The sequence below is a fragment of the Mastigoproctus giganteus genome, chromosome 12 (assembly GCF_048544385.1).
Source record: "Mastigoproctus giganteus isolate SK-2022 chromosome 12, ASM4854438v1, whole genome shotgun sequence".
NCBI lineage: Eukaryota > Metazoa > Arthropoda > Arachnida > Uropygi > Thelyphonidae > Mastigoproctus > Mastigoproctus giganteus.
Genome location: NC_143586.1, coordinates 97,394,290 through 97,414,973, shown reverse-complemented (window position 1 = coordinate 97,414,973; position 20,684 = coordinate 97,394,290). Strand labels below are relative to the sequence as shown.

Below are 20,684 nucleotides of genomic sequence, written 5' to 3'. Positions count from 1 at the left end.
ATTCTAGAATATGCCTCTCAAATCTGGAATCCTCACACCAAAATTCTTATAAAACAACTGGAAAGTATTCAGAAATCCATAGTCAGATTCCTCGTGTACAAATCTAGGTTGGAATTGAAAACAAAATCCTACTATGAATGGTGCATTCACTTTGGGATTGTACCACTCTACCAAAGAAGAGCTGCGGCAGACTGCAAATTCCTAATGCATCTCGTGTCTGGCAAGCTCGATGCCCCCGAGCTGCTCTACCTCATCAACTTCAGCTGTCCTCCAAGAGTCTTGAGAAGACAAAATATGCTGGCACAAGAGCCATTCAGAACTGATCAACTCAGATTCCACTACTTCAACAGAACTGCAAAACTGCTGAACGATTCCAACATTGATATCCTAAATGAAAACATTAATATCAAAAAAGAACTACAAAGGTTTTTCAATCAAACTAATAGAGAATAAAAATAAATGATTAACTTACTAATAACAACAATAATAAAACAATAAAGATAGGTATACTTAGCCTTAACAAAAAATATAAATAATTAATTTAAATCTTTTTTTTTTTTTTTTTTTTTTTGTTTGTTTTTTCTTCAATGAACTAAGTTAAGAAATAACAATTGTTTAGTAAGAAATAAGTTGGTGAAGAAAAAAAAAAAAAAAAATTTGGTATAACAATAAGAATAATAACACAAAGCAACTAATGCAACTACTTAATGTGAACAATCAAGAAAAGAAAACAACAAAATGCTTAGAAATACTAATTTCTCTGTTACCACAGCTTTGCTAAAGTGCAAATCGTTTGTAACGCATGATATGCATTGTATATGTTGTAAATTGACCTTGTATATTTTAAATTGTATATTGATACCTGATATTGTGTAAAGATTGTAAATAGAAGGATTACTATATTTCTACGGTAAATTTCTCCTCTGTAAGGCTTCGGCTGTTTTGGAGTAATAAAAAAAAAAAAAAAAAAAAAAAAAAAATATGCAAATTCTTTGGGGTCATCATTATTAATGGTCTCAGTCTCTTGTCCAGCACAGTCCTCCATTTGAGAGTCGATTTCTGCTGGCATTTTGGACAATGTCGGATTTCCAAGATGTTTGGATTAATGAGATTATATTGTTATATTCTTGGAGCACAGAACGAAGGTGTTTGGTACCTGACAAAAGTTCATGCAGTTGAGGATCCTGATTTATGGCCAGATTAAGTTTTGGGCTATCCCACATATAGAGATAACATCGGTAATCACACTCCGTAGAATAAAATACAATTTATACCAGTGTCATACTCTGATCACAGGATTGATAATGAGCCATGTTCGGATGCTTGTAGCTTTTATTCAACTTGTTCAGAGTGGTTTCTTAAATAGAGCGGACCTTCCTCGTTTTAATGATATATATTGATCGAGTATCCAATTTGTATTTCCTTTCTAAATTTTTCCCCAAAAAACCCTAATTTTTCCCTTTTCATCAGCGCTAAGCGTCGGTTGTGTCCACATGACACGAATGCAATTCCAATTTCAGTGTGTACTCCAAGTTACAGTTAAATGGCAATTAAAATATTGTTCCTGTAGTTATATACAGTTAGTATCAGCAATAATTAACACTTTGTAGCACCAAACTGTCAATATTAAAGGGCTTTACCGATTCAAGATGGCAGTCAATATGGCATCGCTATTGTTTCCAGAGGGACCGATCGGAACGCAAGAAATGAGCACAGCGAGAAACTCTATACTATATATAAATAGCATTTACATGCATATGAGCAACAAGAGGTTATGGGAGTGATAGAATGAAACTATTTAAATTTATTATTAGGGCTTCCCAAGTGCTTGGTCCACTCTAATGAAAATCACATATAGCTATACATGGCGATACACATACAGCTAGCATGTTACTATACAACTTTACATGTGTAAACTTAAAGTCCATAGTTCTTAAAATAATTGTCTCGAGTCAGTTTTTTCCTTTCCTTTCCTACATTTATATCAAGTGTACATCTTACAATTCAGTGATCACTTCCAACATTTACCTTATTCAGGACGGTAACATCATTCACAATATATCTTCTGTTAGTGAGGATGAAGTCAAGTTCATTAGTTGTTAATCCATTTGGACTCTTCCACATCCACTTTCTGTTCACCCTTTTCTTGAAAAAAGTGTTTATTACTGACAATCCTTGAGATTCTGCAAATTCCACAAGTCTTTCACCTCTTTCATTTTTCACCAATTCCAAAATTTCCTATAGTTCCCCTTTTTGCGCTGTTATAATATCCTTCCTAAACTATATTGGATCATTATAGGTAGGAGCCTTTCTTGCATGATTTCTACTTATTTATTTTATTTTTTTTTTTTTTTATGAAAATCCCAAACACGAAAGGTATCAAAACCTATAGTACTTAGTACCGTGCATGGGTTGAAGGAGAAGTATGGGGGGAGGGGGGATGCTGGAAACTTTGCTCTAGAGACTAAACATGGGTTTCACCACTTCAAGTCTCCAATAAGCAAAGTGGTGGTATTTTATAGAAATGGAATGTGTTATTTCCTTAAATGCAGGAAAACATAGTTACATTACTGAGATTCATTTTAACAATATTTCTGAAGTTTTTTGCTGGATATGGCCACCCCAACTTTCTGAACACTAATAATGGAAATCACGATCACTGTTGTTATTGTTTAGGGGTTATATGCTTTTTTGGAGAGATTCTCTTCCCGTGCTCACATCTGGCTGAACCTCAAAGTTGATTGTGAGATTACCATAGATCCCACTAAAACTACACGTACTTTATCTAAAACTCTTAAGTATATCAAAACATTTGTAATTATCAAATCGACTATCCACTTAACTTTTCCACCCCTCCCCCTGTTGCAGAACTAAGCTTAAACTCATATTGATCCTACAATAAAGAGCTACTTTATTTATGATTTATTTCTGGATTCCTTACACCCTGAGAGTTCAGAAGCTAAGCTTAAGTTGAACCAACCTTCGATTAGTTATAAGCACTTGATAGACAAAAATAGTAGGAAATTGCACAAAGAAACACACAGATTCAATCATAATTTGCAACCTAAAGTGCACTATACTTGCAAAACAATAAAGTAAATGAACAAATCAGCTCAGAGGATGAAGACATCCTTCCAGCTTCTGGTTCAAAAAAGAAGCAAAATATAAAAACCCAAACTACTACTGAATCCCTAAAACCTGAGAAAAAACTCAGGATTCTGACGAAGTCAATATAGAGCACATAGATACTTCCTCCCAAGCTGCCTCTGGAACTGCCCTAGATAAAATTATCATGACCAGGCTCAAACTTGAGCACCTAATGTCTATCTTGCAGGGTTACAGCCAACAACTAGAGAAAAAATAATCCAGTATTGGACAATACTTGAACGTGCAGTGACTAACCTGCACATAGAAAATCAAATTTTGTGAACAAAATTAGACAAAAGAGAAAGAAATTGAAATATAGAAGCAACAAACTCAATCTTATGCACAAGCATTAAAGAACAAGATTTTCAGTAAATCTAGGAAACAAGAAACTCCACCTAAACAGGATAAAGATGAAAATGTGGTCACCTCAAGACTTTCAAAAGGCTCCAAACTTAACAAGTGAGACCATAAAACAAGCCATCACAAAAAACTCGGAAAATAAGATTAAGTCAATAAAAATCAAGGGACTAAGGAAAACCAGATAGATTGGACTGATAATTGAGGCAGTCACTAAAGCTGATGCAGACAAAATCACCAATAATCCCAAGGTAAATGAGATGAACCTAAAAATGAAAAAACTTAAAATCAGGATATCAAACAGTATTTTTGATAACGACAAGACTAAAAGTGATATCATAGCAGAAATTTATGAAAAGAAGTTTCAAGATTTCATTACTAAAGAAGAAATAGAGAATTTACACTAAGATGTAACTCTAAATCCAGGTCTGCACAATCCACCAACTGGATTGCTGAAATCTCACTGCCTTTTCTGTACCTTTTCTGTAGGAGCCCTCACAATCGAATGACAACGAGACAAAACTCAGAGAGCAAGGATAAATGTGAGACCAGTGTTCGATATAGCAAGGCTACAAAACTTATATAAAGATGCTTGCAGATCATTCCACACAGCATTATATCACAAAAAGAAGTCTTGGGAGGCCTTTGTCAACAGAGAAGGCAACCAAGATCCCTGGGGACTGATCTACAAACTTGTGATGGACAAAATACAGCCCACAGACGTATACTCCTCCATAAAGCATGATTCGTTGACTGACTCCACCTCCTGAGAGGATTATGTAACCAGAATCCTTGATACTATCATCCACCAGGCCGATTCTTCTAGAGATAATTCCAATATCCAAACTGGTAGTGTATTGCTCATCTTACACATGCACATCCAGAGGAACCCCTATTTACATTCCAAGAGATTGACCAAGCTGTAAAATCCATCAGGTCAGGAAAATTCTCAGGTCCGGACTCTGTGGAGGTTGAAACTATTAAGAGATTTTGGTTCATCTCACTGACCACCATTGAAAACCTTTAAAACTCCTATTTTATTGTGCTATTTCATGTCCCCTGTCTGCATGAAATAGCACAATTAATGATTCTATTGAAAAACCCTAATAAACCTCAAGATAGCCCAGATTCTTACTGACCTATAGCGTTTCTCCAATACCTGGGAAGATATTAGTAAAAATCGACATTGGCTCCATGGAGCCGAAGGGGGATCCATGAATAACGCAATGTGAAATGAAAAAACACAATTTAAGCTTAATAAAATCAGTTTTATTTTATTCGATATTTTCATTTACAATTAACAATAAAGGTTCATGGTAACTAAAGTAGAATACATAGTTGAAACAATTCAAACTATTAACATTGCGACTGAAGACCAAATCGATACACAATTGACCACACGTAGTAGATTTTGTAGGATCTGATGTGAGTTTAAGTTCAAATGTTGAGTCCATTAAGTCGAGGAATGGAACATTTTCATGTTTCTTAATGTTGAAATCACCCACTAAAATTATTGGGATCTCTTGACAGTTGTATTTCCTACAACTTTAGCATATACACTATTGTTCTTTTTTTTTATGTGAATCCCAAACACGAGAGGAATTAGAACCTATAGTACTTAGTGCTTGGGTTGGAGGTTGAGAAGACGAAAGAAGATATTTGTTGACATTGCACTTGAACTTCTGTAGACTATAATTTTCAGGAAATACGTATGAAGGAAGGTTGTTCCAGAAAGAGGCAGTTGAATGAATAAAGGAGGAAGATGAAAAGCTGGTTCTGTGGGTTTGAAGTTGGACAGTAAATGGATGTTGGCTGATGGCGGCACGTGTTCGGATTGTTTTGAAAGAAAGAGCGGAAATTATAGAAGCCAATTTGGAAGAACAGTGCCCATGGAAGTATCTCTAGAAGAGGCATGCAGCAGAAACAGTATGTCTATGAGACAGCGAGTGCAGAGACTCTGTTATAGATGAATCATTAATTAACCTATTAACCTAATTTTTTCCAGAAAACATTAATGAAATTTTTGGATAGGGCGTACACGTCATAAGAATATACAGTAATACCCCGAAGTTACGCGATAGGTGGGTCCGACGAAAATCGCGTAAGTCGAATTCGCATAAGTCGGGGTACAACTTTGCATATAAATACATATAAATTTTGCTTAATTGGGACCAAGGACTAACAAAAACACTAGTTTAGAAGAAAAATATTAATAAAATTGCAGTTCTTTATACATATTAATACAAAATATGTATTAAAAAAAACAAATGACTTACGTAAAAAAGTTATTTCGATGTCGATGGCTTCATAAAATCTAACAAATTCGTCTGACGACACAGCGCGTTCTTTTTTTCACGCAGAATTTCTTCGTAGCAAGCTAATAATTTTTTTTTATTCCTTGCTTTGTAGCTATAACGCGTTCTTCGTTGGAGTCTATGTTTTCTAAAATTTTTAAGCCCTTTACAATTGAGCCCTTTTCAATTTTCAACCTGTCAAGTTTGCAATTGTCATGTGCTTTTCGCCGTTGCTTCATTTAGGCCTGTAGCACGTGCAATATCACATGGTCTTTCATTTCGCTCAAAGCGTTTCACAATTTCATATTTTTTCTCTATTGACAGAGGTGGACTGGCCATAAGCCTTACCGGGGAAACCCCGGTGGGCCAGTGTGATTTTGGCCATAAACCATAGTATGAGGCCACTATAAATTTTCCCGGGTAAGAATTTTTGACCCAGTCCGCCTCTGTTTATCGATAATTGCTTTTCTTTTTCTCTCTGAATCTGCAGTGTCTTCACCAGGACGCTTCCTTTTCACACCTTTTAATTAAGTATTTTACTCATTTTTAGGGAATAAAGCACAATTACAAAACGAGGAGGCACGCTTGATACGCATAAACAAAGCTGCGCGCATGTAGCAACTGAATAAACAACACCATAAAGGCAGAGATACACTATTAACACCTCACATTTCTAGGGGTTACTACCATAAAACAATAAAAATCCAGTTGCGTTTCTGCTAGTGAAATCTGTTATAAACTGGTAGTAAACTCGATCTAATTGCATTTGCGATTATACCGATAGCTGGAATTGTGTTGGTTTTTACGTTATTATGGTGAAATGTGTTTCCCCTTCACTGATATAAAAAACATAAAAGCAACAAAGTTGAATTTTGTTCATCTTTCGCTCTCATTCTCCGCCGTCGCACCGTATATCGATAACATATGAAAAATGACCTTGAAGATAGTGGGCGGCAGCGTTGCCAAACGAAAAAAATCAAGAACCGCGTAACTCCGAGTTCGCGTAAGTCGGGGTAGCGTAAGTCGGGGTATTACTGTACCCATATCCTTGACATAACGTGGCCTCGACAATGCTCCCCGCATACACACTACTCGGACTCCCTCCAGTCACTATCTGGCAGAGCAGAGGTAGCAAGATTATACACTAGCTGATCCGGAAGCCTCCTAGAGAGTTACCAATAGGATCGGTCCTGTGTACTAACTAGTGGCCGGCCTGCGAACACTGTTTTAGAGCTGTTATGATGAATGTCGTGGCGAGATCCAATATTCCTTACATATTGGATCTCGCCATGATGTTCATCATAACCTCAAAAGTCATAAATCAACTGCATGATGGAAGAGATAGGGAAAGGTTGACCGGAACTTAGCTCTAGAGACTAAACATGGGTTCCACCACTTCAAACCTCCAATAAGCAAAGTGGGGGTATTTCACTGGTTGATAACATAGTACTGCCTGGTAACATAGAGGGGGGGCGGCGTTCCTCCATGTGATGTGGGCGCCACACCTCAACCCCTGCTTACGTTGGTTCATACCTGGGTGGTCACCCACCATGTACTTGTGCATGGAGGTTATACCCAGGATTACTAACAGCCCCACCATCGTGATGGTGCAAGCAGAGGATTTGGCTGTCACAGACCGTCCGGACTTCGCCGAAATTGGGTCCACTTGAGTCACTGGAATATCAGTTCCATCAGCGTTTTAGACTACCAGGTAGCAAGTTCAGCTTGTCTGGCATATCTGAGAGAATCTCTGTGACAACATCAAGGACCAAGTTCAAAGAAAGTGCATCACCTAGGAATTTTACATTTCTAATCCTTTTTTGCAATGGTGTTACATTATTGACTAGCATCACAAATAGAAATATAAACAAAAGATATTTATTGATAGTTAAGGCAAAGCTAAGTAATATTTAACAGGTGTTCTCAAAATATTCCTAAATGAGCATTTGCAACCGTTATACAACAGTTTTGGTAATCACGACAATTATGGCTGAAATGTTATCATAAGCCCTCAATTTGCTTCAGTTTATCATTTTAAATGGAAAACAAAATGAAAAGTTTACCAGGTGCAAATTAATATTTAGTTGGACCTCCTCTGGCCTGATGACAACAGCACACTGTCGAAGGCATTTAAAAGATCAATTTCTGAAGGTAACCAACTAATAGTTCGTGGTTCCAAACATGAATTATGGTTCCTGAAGTTCACGAAGGGTCTTTGGTTTCTTTCTGGCAACTGCAGATTCCACACGATGCCAACAGTTCTCTAGAGGATTCAGGTCCGGGCTGTTTCCTGGCCAGCTAACAGTTGTAATGGACCGTTCTTCCAACCATTTTTTCACCTGTAACAATGTAAACACATTACTGTGGAACCTCTAATGCAGAAATGAAGCTAAAGTAACTACAGAAGTGTCTACTTACACTTTTCGCCCAATGTCAAGGCACAGAGTCATCCTGAAAGATGCAGTTACTTGGCAGGTTCGTATGGACTCTTAATGGTTGGTAGCAATTTACCATCCAATACAGCCAGGTAGCCATTGGCATTTACAGAACCTTTTATAAACTGCAGGTGGCCTACTCTGTGATACAAAATGCAGCCCCCCATATCATTTGGCTGGTACAGAATTTCACTGTAGACACCATACAGTCTGGATGGTATTCTTCACCACGTCTACAGTGAATCATCTGTCTCCCATCAGAGCCATGCATGTTGTATTTCTTCTCATTTGAGAAAATAACTGACTTCAACTGTCGGGGGTCCATTTGATATGCTCCTTACACCAAATTAATCAGGCCTTTTTCATTTTTTGTGTGAGGAGGGGCTTCTTCTTAGGACGATGGGCTATAAGTCCATTTTAAAAGAAGCGCCTTCTGACTGTTACTGCACTTCCTACCACTCCTGTATGTTCTTCTCATTCTCTTTTCAGCTCAAACGAAGAAGCTTTATGTTTTTAAGACATGCACTTCAAAATGCAGTCCTGTTTTGACATAGAGACTCGTTTGTGTCTCCAGTTCCTTTTTTCCTGTCAGCAAAATCGTATTCTTGAGTTTGGAAAGAAATCTACTCACTATCGATTGATTACAAGACACTCTATACGCAATATGACTGGAAGAACATCCTTCCTCACATAAAAGAACAGTAGCACTCTTTCTTCGTAGTTTCAACTGCACGTGACACAAGCAAGGAATAACTGCAACTCTTGCAGAGCGTGTTTATATAGCTGAAAGCAGCAGCTGATACAATATTACGTCATCACCTATACATGTCAATCTTATCTGATGCAATATGTAAGAAATATTGCGATATACTTATGTTATTTGGATGACAATTACAACTTTAAGGGGTGATGCACTTTCTTTGAACACCAGTGCACTTTAATGTTCGCTAGATTGATTATTAGGAAAACATTAATCTGCTCCAATGTTGAATTAGGTGAGATGTACAATGTTACAAGCAAAGCCTTCTGTCCATTTATTTCAACTTCAGCTGCACAAATGTTGCCACAATTATCTGTACCAGTCATTTCCGGTAGCGAATCTGCATCCACGGTAATGAGAATATGTGGCGTACATATTGTCGATTCGAATTTATTGTATATCACAACACCACCATATCGCACAGAAGGTCTTTTGAATTGTGTGATACGTTTGTATACTCAAACATCGTTTTCAAGCCATGTTTCACTTAATGCCAACATATTCAATTCCATGAGAATTGGATCGGTCGCAATGTCTTCGCTATGCAGTTTCAAACTCTGCGTATTCAACAATGCCATTCTGAAACTCCACGAAGCAACTTGACCCCAAAATTGTAATGCAGTTGTAGAGCTTTTCCAAATGATGGTTATTCAAACGATTCAATTCAGTTCGAAGAGCTTGCATCTTAGGTGTGTTACAACCACGAGCATGGTAGAATGTAAAGTCATCTTTCTGATTTCTAATGTACAAGCCATCAATGCTTCTAACTCTCAACAATGCAATGTATACCAGTTGCTGTTCAAGATTCTTATCGCAATCTAATATGATTTCTTTAAAAGTTCCACCCTGAAATTTATGAACCATCATGGCACAAGCTTCAACCAAAGGAAATTGGATTCTTTTGCATTTAAGCATTTTGCGTTTGAAAGATACTGTGGCAGAATGTCTCGTATTTCGAGTCAAGCCAGACTTTAATATGCCACAATGCAACAATATGTGCAGGCGAGACTTGAGACGACTCTTAGTTCCAATATTTTTGCTTTTGAAATGTAACCACAATCTTTTGATTTCTATTTCTTCCATCCCAATGTGCTGTAAAGTTCCATTGATCAAACCATCTTCAACATCGATGGGTTTTTTTTTTTTTTTATGTAAACCCCAAACACGAGAGGTATTAGAACCTATAGTACTTAGTACCATGCTTGCGTTGGAGGTTGAGAAGACAAAAGAAGATATTTGCTGACATTGCACTTGAACTTCTGTAGACTGTAATTTTCAGGAAATACATATGCAGCAAGGTTGTTCCAGAAAACAGCAGTTGAATGAATAAACGAGGAAGATTAAAAGTTGGTTCTGTGAGTTTGAAGTTGGACAGTAAATGGATGTTGGCTGATGGCGACACGTGTTCGGATTGTTTTGAAAGAGAGAGCGGAAATTATAGAAGTCAATTTGGAAGAACAGTGCCCATAGAAGTATCTCTAGAAGAGGCATGCAGCAGAAACAGTGTCTATGAGACAGCAAGTGTAGAGACTCTGTTATAGATGAATCATTAATTAACCTAACTGCCCTCTTCTGAATGGAATCAAGAAACCTGAGAGAGGGTTTGGGGGCAAAGCCCCCAGTTGTGGGAACAACATTCCATGGCAGGGCAGATTTGTGATTTATACAGAGTGAGCAACTGTTTGGAAGAAAAGTAATGCCGAGAGCGAAAGAGAAAACCAAGTTTTTTAGATGCAGAGGACGCAATATTTGTAATGCGCTTGTGCCAAGAGAGATTAGAAGTCAGGGTAATCCCCAAAAGAGATATCATTTTGCCTAGAAATCAGAGTGTCACTAAAGATAAGCAAAGGAGCAGAAGAATCCTTTTTGCGAGATATAAGACAAGACTGAGTTTTAGAAGGGTTGAAATCAACTAAGTTGTCTTTGCCTCAGTGGAGAATTACCTGGAGATTGGCATTTAAGGAATTGGTAGCAGATTTTCGAGAAGTTGAACCTGATTGAGCAGGGCAAGGTTTCTCAAAATGGAAAGTGGAATGCAATGTGCTATCATCAGCAAAACTATGGACAGAATTTCCAGTCAATGGAAGAAGTTCATTAATATACAAGAGGAAAAGAGTGGGGGAAAGAACTTAACCTTGGGGGACACCGGAATTAGTGGAGAAGTTAGAAGACAGAGAGCCATTTCCATCACCCTCACTGAGCAATCAGAGAGAAAACTGGATAACCAATTACTAAAAACAGTTGGCAAACCATAAGATGGAAGCATGTTTAGAAGACCTTTATGCAAAAACACGATCGAAAGCCTTTGAGATGTCAAGAGCAACTACTTGTGTTTCACCAAACCTTTCCATTGAATTAGTCCATAAATGGGTAACATAAGCCAGAATATCACCAGTGGATCGACACTGCAGGAATCCATACTGGCGATCGTTGATCAGACGGAAGGTTTCTAGGTAGTTTAAGAGTTGACGGCTAACTGATTTCTCCATTACTTTAGAAAGAAAGAGTAGAACTAATTGCAATGGGACGATAATTGGATGGGAGGGATTTGTCACCCTTTTTAGGTACTGGCTGGATATTAGCAAATTTCCAAGCAGAAGGAAAAACACCTTGGGAATAAGAAAGTGAAAAAAGGCAGCAAAGAATAGGAGTAAGTTCAGGAGCACAGGTTTCGAGAACAAGTGGAGAAATACCATCGGGACCTGGAGCTTTCTTAGCATCAAGATTCGTCAAAATCCTTCTGACATCCTTTTGACGGAACACCACAGGAGGCATTGAACAGAGCGTGTTGGGAATGGTGGGAGGTGTTTTACCAAGATCATTAATACATGAGTTGGAAGAAAAATTGGATGCTAGCAGATCAGATTTATCCTCGGTTGAAGTGACAACAGAACCATCTGGTTTGGACAGGGGTGGGAGCAGAGAGGGGCAAAAGTTGTGGCCAATAGCTTTTGCAAGAGACCAGAATGCTTGGCTACCATTAGGGCAAGAAGCAAATATTCTACTCTTAGCCTGTTCAAACTCTAGTTTGGACTGATTAATAACTGCTTTACAATTGTTGCGAGCTTTGGTGTAGGCAGAAAATAAAACTAAAGAATTGGAAACAAGCCAGTTACAATATGCAACATTTTTCTCTTGAACAGCCTTAACACATTTATTGGAAAACCAAGGTTTAGATAAAGGACGAGATTTTAAAGTGGAGTTTGGGATAAAGGATTCCATTCCTATAAGAATAATTTCACTGACACGATCTGAGCAAACGTTGACATCAGAAGTTTTGAAACAGTAATCCGACCAAGGAAAAGAAGAAAAGAAATCTCGCAGGACATCCCATTTTGCATTCTTGTAATGCCAAACAACAAAAGGTTGAGAATAGCCATGAGATAAAGGCTCTGGGAGAAGAAACAATCATCAAGTTGTGATCTGAAGTGCCTAAAGGACCTCTCACTTCGTACTTATAAGGGTTGTTTGTGAGAAAAAGATCAAGCGTGTTGGCTGTATGAGTAGGATTGTCCGGTATTCTTGTAGGTAAATGAATAATCTGTGCAAGGTCATTAGTAATTGCAAAGCCTCAGAATCTCGACCAGGTGATTCGGTGTGACTAGAAAACGGAAGCCAGCTGGAGTTGTGAACATTAAAATCACCAAGGAAAGTTACCTCACTGTTAGGAAAGTTGGACTGGAGAAAGTCAAGTTGCAAAGAGAGGAAGTCAAAGAGCTCCAAGTGACTAGTGGAGTTGGGAGAACGGTAGAGACAACAGATGAATTTGACACAATGAGGTAGAGAGATTTGAAGCCAGAGAAGATCAAAGAGAGAAGATTCCAAATGTCAAGTCTCTGACAGGGAATATCAGGACATATGCACAAGTACCACCATTGAGGCGAAAGGAATCATACAGCGAATAATTTGGGCATCTGAGATGAGCAGTAGTTGAATCAACCGATAACTGAGATTCTGTCAGAAAAAGTACATGGGGTTTGGCAGACTGCAAGTGAAAATGGACATCGTTGAGATTAGAATTGAGACCACGTATATTTGTGAAATGAATTAGGACGTGCTTGGGAGGTTTAGATCTTTTCGCAGATAAGCTTGCTCTATTAGTTTGACAATTCATGGTGTATTCAATAGTAAGAAAAAGTGGTTGGGACATGCTGTATGAAGTAATGAAATTTTTGGATATGTAAGAATATATGGTACACATGGTAAGAATATACCCATATCCTTGACAATGCTCCCCGCATACACACTACTCAGACTCCCTCCAGTCACTATCTGGCAGAGTAGAGGTAGCAAGATTATACAATAGCTGATCCGGAAGCCTCCTAGAGAGTCACCAATAGGTTCGGTCCGGTGTAATAACTAGCGGCCGGCCTGCGAACACCGTTTTAGAGGTGTACCCTCGAAATGTAAGGAATATTGGATCTCGCCATGATGTTCATCCTAACCTCAAAAGTCCTCAATCATACTGCATGATGGAAGAGATAGGGAAGGGTTGACTCGAACTTAGCTCTAGAGACTAAACATGGGTTCCACCACTTTCATGTATGGTTTTCCATGTTATCGTGTATGGTTTTCCAGTCGATAGATGCAATATGCACAGCAAAACTCCAGTTTCTGCTACGCTCATTTGATGGGAGTTTTGTTCACATACTAGTCAACTGTTCATGACTCTTGTAACTGGTGAAGTGATCGTTGGCTGTACAATCGATGGTGGTGTTTCCTTCCAATGCTTGAGCATTATATTGAACAACATTGTTGTTACGATGAAACAAATGAACAGCATTTGGTCCTTGTTCCATGACAAAGTCTCATGTTCTAAATCGACTTTTGATTAACTATTTTCTTCAATGTCTAACGTTTTGGCGTTTCCAATTTTAGTTAATATGCCAGAGAATACATCACTCTGTCTCATCACTTGAACCAGTGGAAAGAAACTGAGAGAATGCCACAAAATTGCACCACTGACAGAATTCTTATGAGGTTTCTATATTTGTCTTGCATTCACTGGTGGCAACTGATGCAAATCTCCGCAAAATATGATATCTATACCACCAAGCTCTTGATCGATTGTCCGGTGATCTCTTGCAGTCTGGCATTGATCGCACGCAAAATGTCGGCTCCGATCATGCTAACTTCATCGATGAATACTGCTTGAAAGTTTTGAAAAGCATTACGATAGAGGTGCAAAGTTTCTTGAGCAAGACTACCATGTGTTCGCATCATACCAACTTTGCATGCCAAATGCTGAAACTCTATACGCTTGAAGAAATTGATTACTTTGAATTTCCCAAAAGGATTGTACCTTTTCGACTGTTAGTATATGCATTATAACGTCAACTAGCTTATTGACGTATATTACACATGTGACTGGATCCTCATTGACTAGCTTCATATGCTGCAATGCTGTCAATTCTTTCACTGGATCGTCAACTTCTGTATCTTTGCTACTGTTTAGTCTGTGAAGTGTTTTCAAGAGATGTGGCCAGCAAACCTCCATTGCACTCAATGTCAGAAACATGGTTGGTTTACCAAGTTGTCTGATCATAGCAAAGACATCTTTCTTGCATTGAGACCAGTGGTGCACAGAATTTGGAATGGATTTGAGAAATGACAAGTTACGTTCGACGCATTCTTCAACAAATCTTTGGTCTTCTATCATACATTTTATGTTGGAAGTTTCTCTAATGCATTTGAAAGTGGAATACAAACCTTTGGTTATTCTCAAGCGTAAAATTTTCATCGTCATGTAGCAAATATGATGTGTCGTTACTCCTCAGTGATCTTTTTCTTATTTCACTAGTTGCCATCATAAATGGAGTAACACATAATCCATCTTTAAATTTATGGGGATGGCCTAAGTATATTGCTGGAAACAATAGTTCCTCAGCATGTTCATTGTAAACTATCGACATCGGTTGATTGTATTGTCCAGGAGCAATTGCAAGCTATTAGTCTTCATTCCAAAGTAAAGTGTTTTTCTGTGCCATTAGTAATTCAATGTCACTTTCAAATGACGCAATCTTCTCTACATTATCTACTTGTACAAACTGTCTACAGTACAAATTTTAAAACTATGTTCACTGCATTTGATGTGATAAACGAAAAGAGTGCAAGTTTCCTAATATGTACAAATGTTATCTCACACACTTATAACTCTGACTAATTGACCTGTCTAAGAGGTTGGCTTTTTATATCCATCTATGTAGGGAGAAGGTGGGAGTAGAATACTCTAAAATCTGCCCACTGCAGCAAGATCTAGAAAACCTAATCAGAACCTAACAATCAGCAGTTCAACTAATAGGAGCAGGGAAACTAAACTACCTAAATATGAAAAACAAAATATGAAATTTCATATTTGATACCTTGCAAACTGAGGTTGCAAGTGAAAAATGGTCCACACATTAAAATCAGAATTAAAAAAAAGCTATATCCACCATAATTCTACAGAAAAAAATTTTCTCTGTTTTTTAGTATTATCTTTTGTATTTATTTTTTTGAATAAGTACTTTGCAGATCAGAGATAAAAGAGATGGGTCTTTTTGATTTGTCAATTATACTAATGGAGCATGCAGAACTAGTCTTGTGAGACTATTAAATTAAAAAATGATTTTTCAAATTTAACAAATTCAGGGGAGAAGGCTAGTAATTCTTGGAATGATACACTACTGGGAAGTCAACATAATCAGGTATTTATAAAAAATATATTCTTCTTTATCTTCGCCTTCTTCCCACGTTTATATAGGGTCAGCACTTATAAAAAATATATAAGCTGATTTATTTATTTCAAATATTAAGAGCTAAAGAAATTTAGCATGGTTGAAATAAAGGAAAGCACATGAAGGTCCCATTCTTTCATGTGTTTTTACAGCATGCAGGGTTTAAACTGTATAGGAAAAACCTATCACCATAGCTAACAACAGAACAAATTTAGTGCTTCAACAAGTTCCACTGATACAACACTAATTCTACCTGCTGTCGTAGCAATACAGGAACTCCCTGACTTACGTAATACTTGACTTAAGGAAATTCAACTTTATGTAAGTATTTGCCAGCCAGTGCAAACTTAAAAAAATCATGGAAACATATTTTGCATCTCGTAGGAATAAATGGAGGTATCACAAAAATATCGTAATGGATCCCAATAACACACTGTTTTTTTTTTGGTTTTTTTTGTAATTCGTTCCAAATAGTTGGAAGTTGAAAATTTTGCTATATTACTAAGCAATTTATCTCTCTCTCTAAAATGTCATTTTTACAATGGAAATTTCACTACCTTTTCATCGTTATCATATGTTCCCATTATAAGGATCAATTCTGAATGCCTTTATGATATTTTTCTAAAACACATTTCTGGGGGTCACTACCATAAAACAATAAAAACACTTTGCATTTTTGGGTTTATTGGGCTTTTCTGCTAGTGCATCTAATTATAAATGGGTAGTAAACTTTTATTGCATTTGCGATAATCACGATAACTGGAATTCTGTGGGTTTTCACGTTACGGTGTTATGGTGAAATGTGTTCCCCTTCACTTAAATCTTCAATCATATAAAAAAAATTTTCAGAAACTTCTCTTCATTCCTATTTACTTATTACAATGATGAAGGCAAAGCAACCAACGAAAAGTGCAAGTGGTGGTAGTGCCAGGAAACGAAACAAAATTGATTTTGAAATTGAGAAGGAGGATAAAGTTTGTCATCTATTGCACGGAATTAGGTCTTGCTACTTCAACAGTGAATACTATTTTAAAGGACAGTGCGCGTATAAAAGAACATGTCAAAGGATCAACAGTGATCACAAAACAGCATTCAGGTGCTATATCGGAGATGGAACAACTGTTATAATATGGATGGAAAATCAGATTCAGAAGCGAGTGCCCCTGAGTCTAATGACCATTCAAGCAAAAGCAACAAGTATTTATAAAGATATTAAGGATAAGTATGGCGAACCCCAATCCAAATTCATGGCAAGCAACAGGTGGTTTGATAGGTTTAAGCATCGAGATGGTTTCCAAAAAATTAAAGTATGCGGTGAAGTCGACAGTGCCGATTCTGGTAGTTGCAGAGAAATTTTGTGATGTGTTGGAAAAAATTATTGATGAAGGCGGCTACTCAAGCAGCAAATTTTTGAGGTTGACAAGACTGCTCTGTATTGGGAAAAAAATGCCAGATTGAACATACATTGCCAAAGAGGAAAATACAATGCTAGGTTTCAAGGCATCAAAAGATAGGGCCACGCTCCTGCTTGGAGCTAATGCAGCAGGAGAGTACAGATTAAAACCACTGCTTGTGTACCATTCTGGAAATCCTTGTGCATTTAAGGGCATCAATAAAGCCACCCTGCCCGTGCATTTCCGATCGAACCAGAGAGTGTGGATAACAGTATCTCTCTTTGAGGATTGGCTTAAATGCTGCTTCATTCCCGAGGTCGAAAAATATTGTAAAAACAACATTCCTTTCAAAATTTTGCTTCTATTAGATAATGCTCCTGGACATTCTACGCATCTAGATGATTTCGATTTGAATGTGAGAGTCTTATTTCTACCGCAAAACACGACTTCACTCATCCAACCTATGAATCAGGATGTTATTTCAAATTTAAAATCATACTATTTACATACAACAATTGCTCAGGCACTGTCTGCAGTAGATGATGAGAAAAATTTTACATTAAGAGACTTTTGTAAGACCTGGGCGGAAATTACTAAAAGTTGTTTAAATGGTGCATGGAAGAAAATATGCCCACGGCACATAAAAGGCTTTGAAGTATTTGAAAAAGACAAATCATATGAAGAAGTTACAGATAAGATTGTAAAAGTTGCAGAGCTACTTCAGTTGGAGGTTGATGCCAAAGACGTGAAAGAGTTAATACAGGAAGAGAAGGAATTATCTAATAAAGAATTTATTGACTTGCAGGTAGCAATAGTGAAAGAAAAAAATGCTGACGAAGCTCAGTATGAACCAAATGAGGAACCAAGACACTTCATCACCAGAGAGAGAGATGGCAATGGCAATTTGTGAAATTGAATTGGCAAGCTTTGAGAAGATGGATCCTGACAGTGAATGATTCTTAAAAGTTATGGGGTGAATGATATGCTTGCTTGCTACAAAGAAATCTATGATGAAAAGAAAAAAGCCACCGTTCAGTCATCCATTAATATGTTCTTTCGTAAGTTTGACCGGCTGACTCCTAAATCTCCACAGCACTCATCCTCCACAGTGGCGTACTTATCAGCTGAAGACCTTGATTCTGTTAACAATGCTCAAGAGGTAAACTTACTGACGTTATGCCTGTCTCCTCGCTTTTTTCGTAATTTTATAATTTTGAAATTTATTTAAATTGCACACTTTTGTAATTTTTCCTGTGCACGAGATAAAAAAAAATGAATAAATACAATAAATAATTCTATTTACATGTTCATCGAACGTTTATTTTTTGATTCAGTCAATTCAGCAGCGAGTGTTGCACAAGTGTGGGGGAAATTCCGACTTAGCGTTCCGTGGAATGCACCCCCTTACGTAAGCCAGGGAGATCCAGTATATCATCTTTTAAATAAATGAAAATTACCCTTTAAAGGATGCCAATTGTTCAAAAGCGGTGCAATTCAAAGGTATTTCATGGATGGACACACAAGAGTTCTCTGTTTGTAACAGTAATAAGACTGCACTCTTTCCTATGCAGAGTAATCTCTTCGGGCCAAAAAAAAAAATACATTAGAGAACATAGCAGTTCTTTGCTCTTCGTTAACTGAGGAATTTGTTTTTCATGTATATTAGATTTATATCTAACAGTGTATATCAAGATCTCAAGTATAACAATCAAATGAATTGCCAAAAGTGCTCACCCTTGCTCCCTAAGGCCTTTAAAATCATCAAATACTTGAAGAGCTGTGCTGAGTCCTTCTGCTACATGGCTGTGGGCTTCCCCTCCACCTCCTATAAACCTAATAATAATTTACAGTTACAATCATGTTACTATAACTAAGCTTCTTCCACAAGTATAAAAATATATAAAAATCAACTAAAAATATATATATTAAAACTGCCTGAAAATTTTTAAGTTAAAATTATACTAGCCAGGGAAAATATATAGTGGGACCCATTCAAGAGAATCCCATTCAAGAAGTTATTCGATCTAAGAAGATTAAATGGTTTGGCACTGAGAAATGCAACTTTTAGAATCACTTACAAAAGTAAGTTAAAACTTGTTGAGTCTATCTTGTCTCTTGTGCACCTAATACTTTCAAAAGTTATTGGATATGTAAAATAAAATGCAAAAAAGGATAGAGAATGATACAGTATGAATGAATAGAATAAAGAAGGATTTCATCTGCTAGGACCTCATCTTGTTGTCAGGAGCCATGAGGCATCATCACCCAAAACAAATGTTACCTTGTGCAAGGTAACATTTCGATAACCTACAAACCTGTCATAAGACTGGGTTGAATGGCTATGGATTATGCTATGCAAACAACTTGTGCAAAGTACTTAACCAGTTTAAAATGAAAATTGCAGAAAGCCTTGGAAGAACTTCACCAATACATATCACCCTCTTGTTGAAAAATTAACTAGAACATTACAACAACTATCTTGGCAGAGCAATTTATAGAAAAGGCAAAAAGAAATAAATTAAACAAAACTCAAAATGAAAATGTGAGGAAACAAACCATGGCAAAGGAAGAATGTTAGAGAATAATTCTACAACCTTTTCTGGAATATGTGTGTGTGTGTATAAAGGTAAACCTCCACATATGCATTTTCAATCAATGCGAGTTTTGGTTAATACAGTCACAAACATTTATACCATTCCTCTATATATGCCCCCTAAAATTTTGAATAGTGCAGCCAATTATGAAACAAAAAATTTTTAACAATGCAAAAAAAAAGCGCTTGAAAACTGTCATCAGTAAATAGTGTTGCCAGATTGTGCTTCTGCCACTCCATTATCCTGCCATAAGCTCAGTTTTGCTTAGGCAACCATCCAAGGCAGACGTGTGAAAGCAGTCTCTTCCCATTACTGTTTTTCACACTAAGTAATAATTAAAAAAAGGAAAAGTGATATATCAGTGGAATCCGATAAGAAGAAACAAAGTTATTACTCTGGATACGAAACTTGACATTATTAAATGGTTTGTTAATGGTCAAAGCAAGACAAGCATCGGCATGCCATTAGGCCTCAACAAGTCTACGTTACAACTAATTCTGTCCAAATCTAAGGCATACATGGAACAAGGTAAAGTTGCATCAACATCTTTTAGTATGAAAGATGTTGATGCAACTATTGGACCTATGTTCCTAGTTCAGCACTAGGAACATAGGTCCTATTTTGATTGAAAGGGAGAATCTTTTAATAACTTGGCTGGGAGATTGCAATCAAAAATGGATTCAATTGGTACTAACAACATAATGGTAAAAACACTTAGCCTGTTTTCATCACTCAAAGAAAACAAATTCAAAGGGGATACCTTTGCTGACAGAAAATACAATGATATTTTCTGCCAGCAGAGGGTGGTTTGAAAAGTTTAAAGCTAAAACTGGAATATATAATGTCAAGTTAACAAGGGAAGCAGCGAATACCAATAAAGATGCTGCGCCCAAATTTCCTGCATGTTTTAAAAAATTAATTGAGGAAAATAATTATGATGACTGCCAAATTTTTAATTTTGATGAAACTGGTCTTTATTGGCAGAAA

At 37.1% G+C, this 20,684-nt stretch overlaps 1 protein-coding gene across 2 annotated transcripts in view; it reads right to left on the bottom strand.

Moving 5' to 3' along the window:
- LOC150077291 (mediator of RNA polymerase II transcription subunit 25-like) overlaps positions 1 to 20,684 on the bottom strand; it is a 763,048-nt gene that overhangs the window by 637,110 nt on the left and 105,254 nt on the right. For both annotated transcript variants that reach the window (XM_090386696.1, XM_090386697.1), the window contains exon 5: positions 18,838 to 18,936. In XM_090386696.1, the coding sequence (XP_090242822.1) occupies positions 18,838 to 18,936 (99 nt within the window). The remainder of the gene's footprint in view (positions 1 to 18,837; positions 18,937 to 20,684) is intronic.